General features: G+C 44.2%; 1 protein-coding gene across 1 annotated transcript in view; it reads left to right on the top strand.

Annotated features, from left to right (window-relative positions):
* LOC120914272 (major histocompatibility complex class I-related gene protein-like) overlaps nt 1–14808 on the top strand; it is a 51261-nt gene that overhangs the window by 18434 nt on the left and 18019 nt on the right. The window contains exon 2 of the mRNA XM_040324896.1: nt 5831–6088. Within this exon, the coding sequence (XP_040180830.1) occupies nt 5831–6088 (258 nt within the window). The remainder of the gene's footprint in view (nt 1–5830; nt 6089–14808) is intronic.

Genomic DNA, 14808 nt, shown 5'->3' with positions numbered 1-14808 from the left:
GCAAGATGAGCAGAATTCAAGCTAAATAGGCCTGCAGTACCTCATTTGGCCTGAGGTACGGGGGCGCAGGAAACAAGCCGAAGTGTCCTCGGCCTTTTTCGGTGCTCTCTGGCACCCCCCACCTCTGGCCGCATTGGGTATTGCATCCCATTGAAATCAATGTGGAACAAATTGTTTTCGTTTCCATTGACTTCAATGGGAAAACTCGCTTTGATATGCGAGTACTTGGGATTACGAGTGCACCATATTACCCCATTGTCTGTGCTGTGTACTGTAAGTATGTGATAAGCAGCATCGGTAGAAATAGAGCTTGTAACACATTCTGAGGATGAAGATTTTACATAAGTTATTTTCTTACTTTCTTAGATGACCTCAGGGAGTCATATGTTCATATAATATCTAATTTACATTTTTTAGGTTTAGGTGAACATTAGTTAATACAGTAAAAACAAAATCACTGTTTTTAATATACTGTACATGTATCCCTTGTGTCCAACCTACAGACCTTTGGAGCTTTTTGTGTGGCTCTTGGGGACCCCTGCAGACTGTGGCGTGTTTCCCTATTTCCACATAATAACATTATTTTCTCAAATCAAAAGTCTCATGTAATGTGCAATTTATGCATTCAGAAAAGTGTGTACAATGCAATGTCTATGAGGCAGATGGGGAGGATTCTGGACGTTGCTAGGTGTATGGTAGGGGGATTCTAGAGGGTGCTGGAATATGCTGAGTGGATGGTGCATGGGGTGATTCTGGAGGTTGCAGGGTCTACGATGGGGGGGGTTGTTGGAGTGTGAAGGGTATATGAGAATTCTGGGGAAGCAATATATATGGGGGGGGGGGTTTCTGGAGGATACAGGGTGTACAATGGGGGGTTGTTGAGTGTGAAGGGTATATGAGGATTCTGGGGAAGCAGGATATATGGGGGGATTCTGAAGGATGCAGGGTGTACAATGGGAGGTTGTTGAGTGTGAAGGGTATACAAGGATTCTGGGGAAGCAGGATACAGTATATGAGGGGATTCGGGAGGATGTAGGGTGTACGATGGGGGTTGTTGAGTGTGAATGGTATATGATGATTCTGGGGAAGCAGGATCTATGGGGGGGTTCTGTAGGATGCAGGGTGTACGATGGGGGGTTGTTGCGTGTGAATGGTATATGATGATTCTGGGGAAGCAGGATCTATGGGGGGGTTCTGTAGGATGCAGGGTGTACGATGGGGGGTTGTTGAGTGTGAATGGTATATGATGATTCTGGGGAAGCAGGATATATGGGAAGGGAGGGGGGGTTGTGGAGGATGCAGGGTGTACGATGGGGGGTTGTTGAGTGTGAAGGGTATATGATGATTCTGGGGAAGCAGGATATATGAGGGAATGTTGGAGGTTGCAGGGTGTACGATGGGGGGTTGTTGAGTGTAAAGGGTATATGAGGATTCTGGGGAAGCAGGATATATGAGGGAATGTTGGAGGTTGCAGGGTGTACGATGGGGGGTTGTTGAGTGTAAAGGGTATATGAGGATTCTGGGGAAGCAGGATATATGGGGAGGGTTCTGTAGGATGCAGGGTGTACGTTGGGGGGTTGTTGAGTGTGAAGGGTATACAAGGATTCTGTGGAAGCAGGATATATGAGGGGATTTTGGAGGTTGCAGGGTGTACGATGGGGGGTTGTTGAGTGTGAAGGGCAGGGCTTTTTTTCAGGGGGAACTTGGGGGAACTCAGTTCCACCACCTCTGGCTCAGACCCTTTGGTGCCCGCTCACCACAATCGCTTGCAAACACAGAAGTCTGGTTTCTGTGTTTAGAAGTGACAGCTCTGCACTCTGTGTGTAACCCCCTGAACTCTGCACTCTATATGTAATGCAACCCTGGTATTTAATGCCCCTTTAAGACCCTTCTACTGTTTTCGAAATCTGAACGGAGTCGTGGTTGAGTTCCTGCACCTATTTTCTGAGAAAAAATGCTCTGGTGAAGGGTATATGATGATTCTGGGGAAGCAGGATATATTAGGGGATTCTGGAGGTTGCAGGGTGTATGATGGGGTGTTGTTGGAGTGTGAAGGGTATATGATGATATTGGGGGAAGCAGGATATATGGGGGGATTCTGAAGGTTGCAGGGTGTATGATGGGGTGTTGTTGGAGTGTGAAGGGTATATGATGATTTTGGGGGAAGTAGGATGTATAGGGTATTCTGGAGGATGCAGGGTGTATAATGGGACACCAGAAAGAAAACATGGAGGCTGTCATTGTGGCCACTTACACCAGTGCTGGTGGTTACTATTATTGCCAACAACACCAATGATGGGACTTATTTTACTCATATACCGCGTACGCACGATCGGAAATTCTGACAAGAAAACCATGGATTTTTTCTGAAGGAATGTTGGCTCAAACTTGTGTTGCATACACACGGTCACACAAATCTTGTCGGAAATTCCGACTGTCAATAACGCAGTGACGTACGACGAGCCAAGATCAATGAAGTTCAATAGACAGTTTGGCTCTTCTGCTTGATTCTGAGCATGCATATTTTTTTGCGCTTCAGAATTGCATACAGACGAGCGGATTTTCCGATAGGAACTTGTTCCATCGGAAAAATAGAGAACCTGCTCTCAATCTTTTGTTGGCAGAAATTCCGACAGCAAAAGTCCGATGGAGCATACACACGGTCGAAATTTCCAACCCAAGAGCTCACATCGGACTTTTCTTAGAGCATTTCCGATCGTGTGTATGCGGTACAAACCCTACAGTACAGTACAAACCCCAACACCGTGAAGCATAGGTGTGTGCAGCCTATTGCATTAGAGTGTGCACCCCAAAGCTCAATCACAAATGTATTTCTCTGTAGCCTCAGCTGCACTGAACAGTGGATGAATGAGAAGTGCTCTGTGCTGAGCAGCTTCCTGTTAATTCACAAAATGAAGCATAGTAAACACTGTTTAGTATGCTTCAGTTATAAATGGACATATTGAGCGAGTATGTTCACTGTGCTAATTTAGAAAATGAAGGGGCCAGAAAATGAAATATTTACTAGCCCCTTCCCCCGCTCTCTATCCTGACACATCCCCCGCAGCAGCCAGGGGGACGAGGAGGGAAGCCAGTGGCACTGCGGGGGGGGGCAACAAGTGGGGGGGGGGAGAACACTGCACATAGTGATAAGGGTTTGCCCAGGCACACCTGGTACAGCCCTCTGTGCATGCCTATCCCGTGAAGTGACACCAACCTTAACATTATTGGCTATGTCTTCTGGTTTTCAGCTTGCTTTATGTATAGCACACTGCAATATTTTTTTAATACTTTCAATGCATCCCTCCTAACTATATATGTATATCATGGTGCCTCTAAACTAGGCTAAAAATGGCCTATGGTTTTGTGGGTATGGGTAAAAGTGGGCACCGTCAGTAGGATGTCTCCAGATTTCATTTTGAAAATTTACCAAAATGTTGGTAACCGTACCATGAGCCGGCTTCCAGTGTCTGCTGGTGCTCAAAAATTTTGGGGGGTGCAAACAAACTGAGAAAAAAAACACATCAATTGCAGCCACTGTGCCATTAAACGCAGTCAATGTGCCCATCAAACATCGCCAGTTTGTCCCCTCAAATGCAGCCAGTTTGTCCCCTCAAATGCAGCCAGTATGTCCCCTCAAATGCAGCCAGTTCGTCCCCTCAAATGCAGCCAGTTTGTGCCCCCAATTGCCGACCAGTTTGTGCCCCAATTGCCGACCAGTTTGTCCCCCAATTGCCGACCAGTTTGTCCCCAAATGCAGCCAGTTTGTGGCCCCAATTGCCCCCAGTTTGTGCCCCCAAATGCAGCCAGTTTCCCTAGGCCTTCAGCGGGTCAATGTCTTCTCCCGTCCTCAATGCGCTTCAGCCAATCAGGTGACTGGTAACCAGACCCGATGCACCTGATTGGCTGAGAGGCGGGTCAGTGTTGGGGAAGCGATTCCCTAACACAGCACTGTTTAACCAGGGAACGCACAGCCTGTGAGCCCTCTGGTTAACCATTTGGAAGTCGATTAGAGCAAACAGGCTCTAATCAGGAAGCCTATTAGAGCATCTCGCTCTAATCAGGCACTTCCAAAACACTCCCACCGCTGTTATTCAGATGGCCGGCGCTCAACAGGGGGCTGGAACGGCAACAATACATAGATTCATACAATGCATGAATCTATGTATTGTTGATTGATGGGTGCAGGAGAGAGGGGCCGACGCTCCTGCGCCCAATATGGACACACCGCCACTGCCAGCTTCCTAGTTCAGAGTGACAACGGTAGATTACGTGCAGTGTTTGTTGGTGTAGCCGACTGTCGCCTTTATCAAGGGCGTACAGGAAAGGATGACAAATACAAAAACACAATTGGGAGACAGTTGTCACCTTATAGCAGGAAGTGCCTGAACAAGGACCTTCATGGCAGAATCCTCAAGGAATATTTGAATGAAAGAAGCAGATTCAAAAAGATTAAAAACAATATTTGAAATTAAATTAACATGATAAATGTATATGAGATTTTAGTGACTGGGTTCACATCAACTTTAATACTTATAAAAACACATTGCAAATAAGCATATCACTGGGTAAAAACATTATTTTTGTTTTGGATAGACTGGGGAAGAGTTAGACACTCTGTAAAGTTAATTTTGTATTCTTATTGCTGTCTGAGTCCATTGCCTGTTACCAAAAAAGAAAGTGAAGAGAAATCATTTTTTTTTATTTGTCTCCAGAACAAGAGGTAAGTGGAAATCTTACAATGGGGAAACCTGTTCTTGGGAAAACTGTCCAAGGCCCTGTACACACGGCTGGGAATCCTGCCAGGAAAAGAACGTTGGTTTTTCCTGACGGGATTCCTGGCAAGCTTGCCGTGCATACAGACGGCCATTCAAAAGAACCGCCGTTCTTTTGAATTGCAAGAACGCGGTGACGTCATCGACAATGAGCCGGTGCTCGTCACTTTCGATGCCGTCTCCCACATCTTGCTGCTACACCCCACACTAAACTTGTATGCTACCGCGCAAGCGTTGAACTCTTATCGAGCATGCGCTAGGACAGGTAAGCATACAGACGACCGGTTTTCTCGGCATGAAACACTCTGCCGGAAAACCCGACGAGAAAATAGAGAGCAGGTTATCTATTTTCCATCTGGATTCTCGGCTGTTTCCTGACTGAAAAACTGCTAGGGAGCATACACATGTGTTTATGAGGCTTAAAGTTTGTAAAGGATTTTTTTTTTATCTTAATAGCTTCCTTTACCTTAATGCAGTGCTGTTTTCATGTCCTTTTTGTTTGTTTTTGCTCTCAAGTTGCTGTAATTCTTCTCTCATCTCCACACTTCCTGGTTGTCTGTTTCCTGATGACCACAGTACTGGGAGCTTTCTCTCCGTGGTCACTAATCAAGGAGGTGTGAATACTGTGTGTCTAAAACCCCATAGCACCAATCAGTTTCGTTTTCCAAACCATCACTGCCCTGTATTGGCTCTGTGGCTCTGTACATCACAGAAGCAGGAAACAACATGCAAAAACTAAACTAGAAACTACAGGTACATTATAGGATTGATTTTTATCTATTTTTAATCAGTTAACTATTATGTCTCCTGTAAACAGTCATTTCAGCAAAAAAACAATTTTCCTTTACAACTCCTTTAAGAGGAGAGCTTCCGTCACTTTGGAAGACTTCCTTTCACTTCCTGTTGTGGTGTCCCCAATGTTACCCAGACTGCAAAACAAACAAAAAATAACCTGGCAAGAGTTTAACCCTTTCCTACTCTATCCAGTTTTTTTTTAAAACGTCTTAGCTATACACTGACTTTTTTTCCCCAACAATTTCCTCTCTCATATACAGACACGCACTCGCATTACTTCTTCATAACCGTCACCGATGACTTGAACTATGACCGCCCATTCTATTACACAACCAGGTCCATTGATGACATCACATTGTACTGGTATGACAGCATCAGCGAGGTTATAGAGCGCAGAGTGCCCTGGTTTAGAAGTACCTACTCCACGTTACTGGATGCAAGTGCCAATCAATTGATGATGCAGAAGAGCCTGCAAAGATTGTTCCATATGTTTAAAAATTATCTGAATGAGACGAAAGGTAAGCACGTGTTTATGGCATTGAAGGAGGGGTTTTATAAGTGGAATATAAGTATCATCCTCTCCAAATCTTGGAGAAAAGAATATACTCCACTAAAGAAAGAACCTGAGCCTTTCAATGTAGAGCAATAGATCCGACTCATGAGGGGTCATGGCAGACCTCAGAGAGACCATTGCTGCCACACATAGAGCAAGGGTCTTTCTGCAACATGCTGGTAGGACATGGATTTTTCTACTTATACTCAAAGACATACTGTAATGCCCCATACATACGTGCGGGATTTCCGACGGGAAAAGTTCCCGTCAGAAATCCCTAGGGGAAAGCCGAGAACCTGTTCGGGCAGTCTTTCCTCCTACACACAAGAGGTTTTCCCAACAGGAAAACTGCGATGGAGCTTTGGTCGGGAACCCCCGGCCGTGTGTATGCTCCATCGCAGTTTTTCCCCATTGGAAAACTGCCAAAAACCGCCAGGCAAAAGTCCGCCGGTTTTTCCGGCGGTAAAAAAAGAGAGCTGGTTCTTTTTTTTTGTCCGATGGTTTTTGGGCAGTTTTCCCCGGGATTCCAGGCCAAAAGCTCTCCTTGCAGATTTCCATTTGGGAAAACCGGTTGTTGTGTACAAGGCATAAGACTGTTCTGGGTCCATTCACACCGTGCAGGAAACTTGCATTCTGTGACAGTTTCTCGCACTGCATTTCAATCTCACTGCACTTACAATCTGCAGTGGGTGTCAGTGCAAATTTAAGGACACCCCAAATGCAGTGCTTTTACCTGCACTGGATTGCATGGTACAAAGTACCATAATATCCGGTTAAAGTGCCTGTGCGATTCACATGTATTCCTAGTGTGCATGGACCCTTTCAGATGAAAATGTAATTGGGTTCTAGCCCTCTGGTAATAAAGTAGGCCATACACGGTCGAATTTCAAACAAATGGGCCCGGATTCACAAAGTACTTACGCCGGCGTATCTCCAGATACGCTGCGTAAGTGCAAATAAGCGCCGTCGTATCTATGCGCCGTGCCCACAAACTAAGATACGCCTAAAAACAGGCTTCATCTGACCGACGTAACTTGTCTACGCCGGTGTAGAGTGGGCGCATATTTACGCTGGATGCATTTGGCGCTCCCATTGATTTTCTATTCACATATGCAAATGAGGGAGATACGCCAAATCACGAACGTACGTGCGCCCGAACGCAGTGCGCGTAAAGTCATACATCCGGCATAAAGTTATGCCCCATAAAGGAGGTGTAACTCAGCAGCATCCATGCAAAGGGCTGCACCAGGGAACACAAGCCAACGTATTTTACGTAGTTTACGTTGGACGTGAATATGACTAGGCGTAGGTTACGTTCACGCCGTAGGCAGTGATCCGGCGTAACTTAGGGAGTAGTTCCGACGTGATTCTGAGCATGCGCACTGGGATGCGTACGCGGTACGGCGCATGCGCCGTTCGTCATACGTATCTGTCTGGCGCTCGGCCCATCATTTGCATGGGGTCACGCCTCATTTGCATGGCTCACGCCCACTTCCACGTACGCTGGCTTATGCCTAGGACACCCAGCACAGTTTTGGCAGCACTGGCTTTGTGAATCCAGTGCTTGCCTCTCTGCGCTGCATCGACGTAGCGTAAAGGAGATACGCTACGGCGGCATAAATGTGCGCCGCTGTTTGTGAATCCGGGCCATTTTCTTTTCAAAATCAGAACGTTTTTTTGTTGTGATCCAATGATGCCACCATTGATTTTCAAAATTCAGCCGACCAAGCCTTCATGTTGCTACAGAATTTTTTTCTGTGGTTCTTCTCTCCGGAAATTCTTTTCTTGCACATGCACATTTTGTTTTCTATTACATTTCTCGCATGATTCTCCCATCATTGATTAGAAAATCAATTCCAACATGTCCTATTCCTCAAATTTGATTGTCACGCGATATTCTTAGATACAATTTTTGAAAGAAGATTCTTTCGAAATTCGAACCGTGTATGGCCAGCATAAGTGCCAGATTTACCATGATGCACAGTATTAACTGCTGGATCACATATACAGTATCTCATAAAAGTGAGTACACCCCTCAATTTTTTGTAAATATTTTGTTATGTGACAACACTGAAGAAATTACACTTTGCTACAATATAAAGTAGTGAGTGTACAGCTTGTATAATGGCACGTACACACGACCGTTTTTCATGTCATGGAAAAAACGAAGTCAAGCCTGCCTTGCATACACATGAGCGTGATAACAATGCTTGAGCAAAGCGCGGTGATGTACAACACGTACAACGGCACTATAAAGGGGAAGTTCCATTTGAATGGTGCCGCCCTTTGGGCTGATTATGCTAACTTCCCATCTCATAACTTGCTTCTGAGCATGCGCTTTTTCTCCCCGTCGTTAAAGCACACACACGACCGTTTTTCACGGCGAGAAAAACTACGAGAAAAAAATATAGCAGGTTCTAAATTCTCGTTGAGAAAAATGCTCTGTAGCCTACACACGACCGTTTTTAACGACCAGATTAAAAAATTGCATTTTTCTCGTCATGAAAAATGGTCGTGTGTACGCGGCATAACAGTGTAAATTTGTTGTCCCCTCAAAATAACTCACACAGCCATTATTGTCTAAACCGCTGGCAACAAAAGTGAGTACACCCTAAGTGAAAATGTCCAAATTGGGAAGAATAAGCCATTTTCCCACCCCGATGTTGTGACTCATTAGTGTTGCAAGGTCTCAGGTGTGAATGGGAAGCATGTGTGTTAAATTTCGCTCTGACTCTCTCATCTCTCTAAATAAATTTCGCTGAGGATCTCAATAAAAGATTTGTTGCTCTACATAAAGATGGCCTGGGCTATAAGAAGATTTCATTGTTACAATATAGTTTAGTCGCACACGCTCAATGTGACCTGTGCTGACATCTTTGACCAGTTTTGGAGAGTTTTTAGTCTCCACTGTAGCCATCCTGCAGTTTTTATATATAGTTTTTTTCCCCTTTTTTAATGAATTATGTATTAAATTGTCAAAAAAATTATTGTTTACTTTCATGTAATTGGTGACTAAAAAGATTTTTTTTTCAACTTTCAACATTTGATCAATTGTTGTGTTATTGGTTAGAAAGGGGCGTATTTTTGGAGATGTTGCGAAGGTTGAGGCTGCAAGATTTGGACAGCGATTGGACGTAGGGCTTAAAGGAGAGTTCAGAGTCCTATACTCCTAGGACCTTGGTATGCGGGAATGGGTTGTTGTGCCATCAATTTTGACAGAGAGATCAGGTGAAGGGGCACATGGGGGAGGAAGAATTATAAATTCAGTTTTGGATAGATTGAGTTTGAGGAAGTGGTGTGACATCCAGATTGATATATCTGTTAGTAAATTAGTGATATGTGAGGAGACGGCAGGAGTGAGCTGAGGGGTAGAGAAATAGATTTGGGTGTCGTCAGCGTAGAGATAGTATTGGAAGCCATTGGAGGCTATCAGCTGACCGAGGGGGAGGTGTAGATTGAAAATAAGAGAAAAATAGGAGAGGTCCAAGAACAGAACCTTGGGTGACCCCAACAGAGAAAGGAAGAGGAGAGGAGGAAGTAGAATTGTAAGTAACGCTAAAGGTGCGATTGAATAAGTAGGAAGAGAACCAGCAAAGAGTAGAGTCACGGAGACCAAAAGCGTGGAGTTTTTTTGTGGAGGAGGGGGTGGTCAACCGTATCAAAGGCAGCAGAAAGATCCAGGAGTAGGAGTACAGAATAGCGTCCATTGGTTTTGGCTGTTAGCAGATCGTTTGTTAGTTTTAGGAGAGCAGTTTCTGTGGAGTGTTAGGGATGAAATCCAGACTGAAGGGGATCAAGAATGCAGTAATTAGAGCGCAGCCAGGCCTTCTTGTCCAACATCAGTGCCTGACCTCACAAATGAGAATGGTCAAACAAACAATCCCATAGACACACTCCTGGTAAGGCTGTTCACAACATTTAGAAGAGTTGAAGCTGTTATAGCTGCAAAGGGTGGGCCAACTCAATATTGAACCCTACGGACCAAGACTGGAATGCCATTAAAGTTCATGTGCCTGTAAAGGCAAGTGACCCAATACTTTTGGTAATATAGTGTATCTCAAATGATCATTAGTACCATTTTGTGGCCAAATTTATTTTCCTGAGATTTAAAAAAACAAATACTGCAATTTGGCCAATAGATGGTGCTTATGATCATGCTAAATAGTTCTATAACAAAGAACATGGAAAGTTTTCAGCAAACTTTTTATACATAGACCTTAAAGCGGTGGTTCCCCCTTAAAAACTTTTTTTTATTCCACTGCCCCCCCACATTCCATCACGATTAAGGCTATTATTTTTTTTTCCCTGCTGTACATAGTTTAGTACAGCATGTTCACCCGTGCATCCGGGTTGCGAGTCCTGCGGGAGTGGGCGTTCCTCACATGATGTTGATTGACGTTTTGCCCAAAAACGAGCTCTCCCCCCGTCACGACTGGCGAAAGGAGCCGAACGGCGATGCGCAGTATAGCGCCGACTCGCCGTTCGGCTCCTTTCGCCAACCGTGACGCGGCTTACGCGACAGGGGGGAGCTCGTTTTTGAGCAAAACGTCAATCAACAGCCTGTGAGGAATGCCTACTCCCGCGGGACTCGCAACCCGGATGCACGGGTGAAGATGCTGTACTAAGGTATGTACAGCAGGGAAAAAAAAATAATAGCCTTAATCGTGATGGAATGTGGGGGGGCAGTGGAATAAAAAAAAGTTGTTTTTAAGGGGGAACCACCGCTTTAAGCATTCCCTAAAAACATGTACTTCAGGGGCTCATTTCCGAAAACTCTGCTGCTGGCAATGATGTGATGTAAGTGATTTACAGAGAAGAAAAAGGCGAGAGGATTCAGACTACAGACTCATTAAAAATCATTATGTGACATAATGGTAAACCAATCCTTAATGGAGAAAACAGGCATATGCCTCGTTCACATGACCAGTTTTCCTGTCGGGAAAACTGCCATGACAGCTTTTGGCCAGGAAAACTGGTCATGTGTATGCTCCATGGCATTTTTCCCGACAGGAAAACCGCCGGGAAACCTGGTGGGAAAAATGAGAACATGTTCTCTTTTTTTCCTGCCGCGATTCCCGGCGGTCTTTTTCCCGGCAGTTTCCCTATGGGAGACACTGCAGTGGAGCATACACACGTGTGCTGGGGGAAAAAGCTGCCGAGCAGGTTCTGGGCTTTCCCCTCTGGTTTCCTGGTGGTAAAAAGTCTGCCGGTAAACCCATACGTGTGTACGAGGCATTACACTAGAGTCATGCTAGCAATACCATTGTATTTATGAAGAATAAAGACAGGAAAAGGAAGTTTACAGCTCAGGATTTTATTCTGACAAAAGTGTGGCTCTTGAACTAGCCAAATGTATGTGAAGAGGAGACAAACATATTCTTCTCATGTTACATAGCGTGGTATTTTATGGTATAATGTAACACAAAGCGGATAGAGAGAGGCTACATCTCAGTATAAAAAGAAGCCAACCAATAGATATACACAAATTTACTCAAACTAGCAGAAGGAATTAGCAAAACTCGGAAATGTGGCCGTGGGTCACGCCATTGCGGTCAGCAAGGGCAGAAAAGGGGAATGCCTTTGTAAACAAGGCATTCCCCTATTCTGCCTAGTGACACTGTGACTGATGACTGCTCCCCGTGATCGGGAATGGTCAGTGACTCGTCATGTGTAGCCACGCCCCCTAACAGTAAAAATCACTGCCTAGGGAACACTTAACCCCTGCAGCGCCACTTAGTGGTTAACCCCCTCACTGCCAGTGTCATTTTTGCAGTAATCAGTGCATTTTTATAGCACTGTTCGCTGTAAAAATGACAATGGTCCCAAAAGTATCCGATGTGTCGGCCATAATGTCGCAGTCACGATATAAAAAAAAAACGCTGATCGCCGCCATAACTAGTAAAACATTTTTTATAAAAATGCCATAAAACTATACTCTATTATTTTGTAGATGCTATAACTTTTGCGCAAACCAATCAATAAACACTTATTGCGATTTTTTTTACCAAAAATATGTAGAAAAATATGTATCGGCCTAAACTGAGGAAAAAAAATTTGTTTTATATATTTTTTGGGGATATTTATTATAGCAAAAAGTAAAAATATTGAATTTTTTTTAAAATTGTTGCTCTTTTTTTGTTTATAGCGCAAAAAATTAAAATCGCAGAGGTGATCAAATACCACCAAAAGAAAGCTCCATTTGTGGGAAAAAAAAGGACATCAATTTTGTTTGGGAGCAAAGTCGCACGACTGCGCAATTGTCAGTTAAAGCAACGCAGTGTCAAATCGCAAAAAGTGACCTGGTCATTGACCACCAAAATTGTCCGGGGCTTTTGGTTAACCAAAAGAATAGTTAAAGGGGTGGTAAATTGATTCATGCATTGCATTTTGGGGCCTAAATGTCCTGGCTAGAGCCATGGGTGTAGGAACCCTGATGCCGCATACACACCATCACTTTATGTGATGAAAAAAAACGACACTTTCTGTGAAGTAAAAAATGACGTTTTTGAAACTTCAATTTTCAAAGACGAAGTTGCCTACACACCATCGTTTTTCTCACAATGTTCTTGCAAAGTGAGGTTACGTTCCACCACGTTTTACCATTGAAGCTCACTTCATAAGTAGCTTCTGGGCATGCGTGGATGAAAAAACGTCTTAGAAAACGACGTTTTTTGCTACACACGGTCAATTTCTGTGAAGTAAAAGTTGACGTTTTGAAAAACGACACATAAAATTGAAGCATGCTTCAATTTTTTTTGGTCGTTTTTTAGAAGACATAAAACGACGTTTTCCCCCACACACAGTCAATTAAAGTGACGTTTTTAAAAACGTAATTTTTTTCATCACATAAAGTGATGGTGTGTACGCGGCATTACAAATCTGGGGGGGACATCATTTTTACTCACCAGGTATATTCGTATCTCAAGCCAATAAATCAAACTATTAAAGCAATCCAGAGAGGGTAATGCGAAGAGCAATATCCAGCAATAAAAAAAGAAACCATCATAGCATTAGTAAAAATAAACCGACATATAGCATTAGTAAAAATAAACCGACATATAGCATTAGTAAAAATCAACCCACATAGCATTACTAAAAACCAATGAATCAAGCAATGCTATGCTGAAATGTTAGTTGATTTTTACTGATGTCCTGATAGTATCAGTAAAACTCAACTGACACATGGCATCAGTGAAAATCAACCGGTATAGCAAAAACCAACCCACATGGCATCAGTAAAAATTAACCCACATGGCATCAGTAAAAATTAACCCACATGGCATCAGTAAAAATTAACCCACATGGCATCAGTAACAATTAACCCATGTGGCATCAGTAAAAATCAACCCACGTGGCATCAGTAAAAATTAACCCATGTGGCATCAGTAAAAACTAACCACGTGGCATTAGTAAAAATCAACCCACGTGGCATAAGTAAAAATTAACCCACATGGCATCAGTAAAAATTAACCCACATGGCACCAGTAAAAATCAACCCACATGGCATCAGTAAAAATTAACCCACATGGCATCAGTAAAAATTAACCCACATGGCATTAGTAAAAATCAACCCATATGGCATAAGTAAAAATTAACCCACATGGCATAAGTAAAAATTAACCCACATGGCATCAGTAAAAATTAACCCACATGGCATTAGTAAAAATCAACCCACATGGCATAAGTAAAAATTAACCCACATGGCATCAGTAAAAATTAACCCACATGGCATCAGTAAAAATTAACCCACATGGCATTAGTAAAAATCAACCCACATGGCATAAGTAAAAATTAACCCACATGGCATCAGTAAAAATTAACCCACATGGCACCAGTAAAAATCAACCCACATGGCATCAGTAAAAATCAACCCACATGGCATCAGTAAAAATGGTGGCACAGTGGCTGCGTGTGATGGGCACAGTGGCGACAATTGATGGGCACAGTGGCTGCGTTTGATGGGCACAGTGGCTGTGTGTGATTGGCACAGTGGATGCGTTTGGGCACAGTGGCGACAATTGATGGGCACAGTGGCTGCGTTTGATGGGCACAGTGGCTGCATGTGATGGCACAGTGGCTGCGTTTGGTGGCACAGTGGCTGCGTGTGATGAGCACAGTGACGACAATTGATGACGCCCTGCGTGTTCCTGTTCCTGCTCCAGATCGCTTCTTACGATCAGGAGTTTTCCGATCAGAGATGGCCCATCCATTAGGAACCAAATCAATCCTCCATGGGGGGGGCGAGGAGATGCACAGGAGGAAAGGGAGCCAGCCAGGAGCGCACGCGGCAGCCAGTGAGTGGGCGCCAGCGGGCACACAGTTTAGTGACTGCGCTGTCACATCTGGGGGGGATTTTACCATACCTGTCCCCCCCGCATTATTTTCTGGGGGGGATGCGTCCCCCCGTCCCCCCCGCTTCCTACGCCTGTGGCTAGAGCACCAGTCCACAGTTCATAGATCACCATATTGGCAGTGGAGCTGGGGTATCATTTTGCTTCTCGAAGGGGTTGTAAAGGTTCATGTTTTTTCACCTTAATGCATCCTATGCATCAAAGAGATTACCGGCCCCCCAGCCCCCATTTTTACTTACCCGAGCCCTGGAAAGTCCTGTGTTGCGAACGTGCTCGATCATTGCCCAGGCTTCTCGGCTCTTCATTGGATAGATTGATTGCAGCACAGCCATTG

The sequence above is a fragment of the Rana temporaria genome, chromosome 9 (assembly GCF_905171775.1).
Source record: "Rana temporaria chromosome 9, aRanTem1.1, whole genome shotgun sequence".
Taxonomy (NCBI): domain Eukaryota; kingdom Metazoa; phylum Chordata; class Amphibia; order Anura; family Ranidae; genus Rana; species Rana temporaria.
This window is presented reverse-complemented; position numbering and strand designations above follow the sequence as displayed.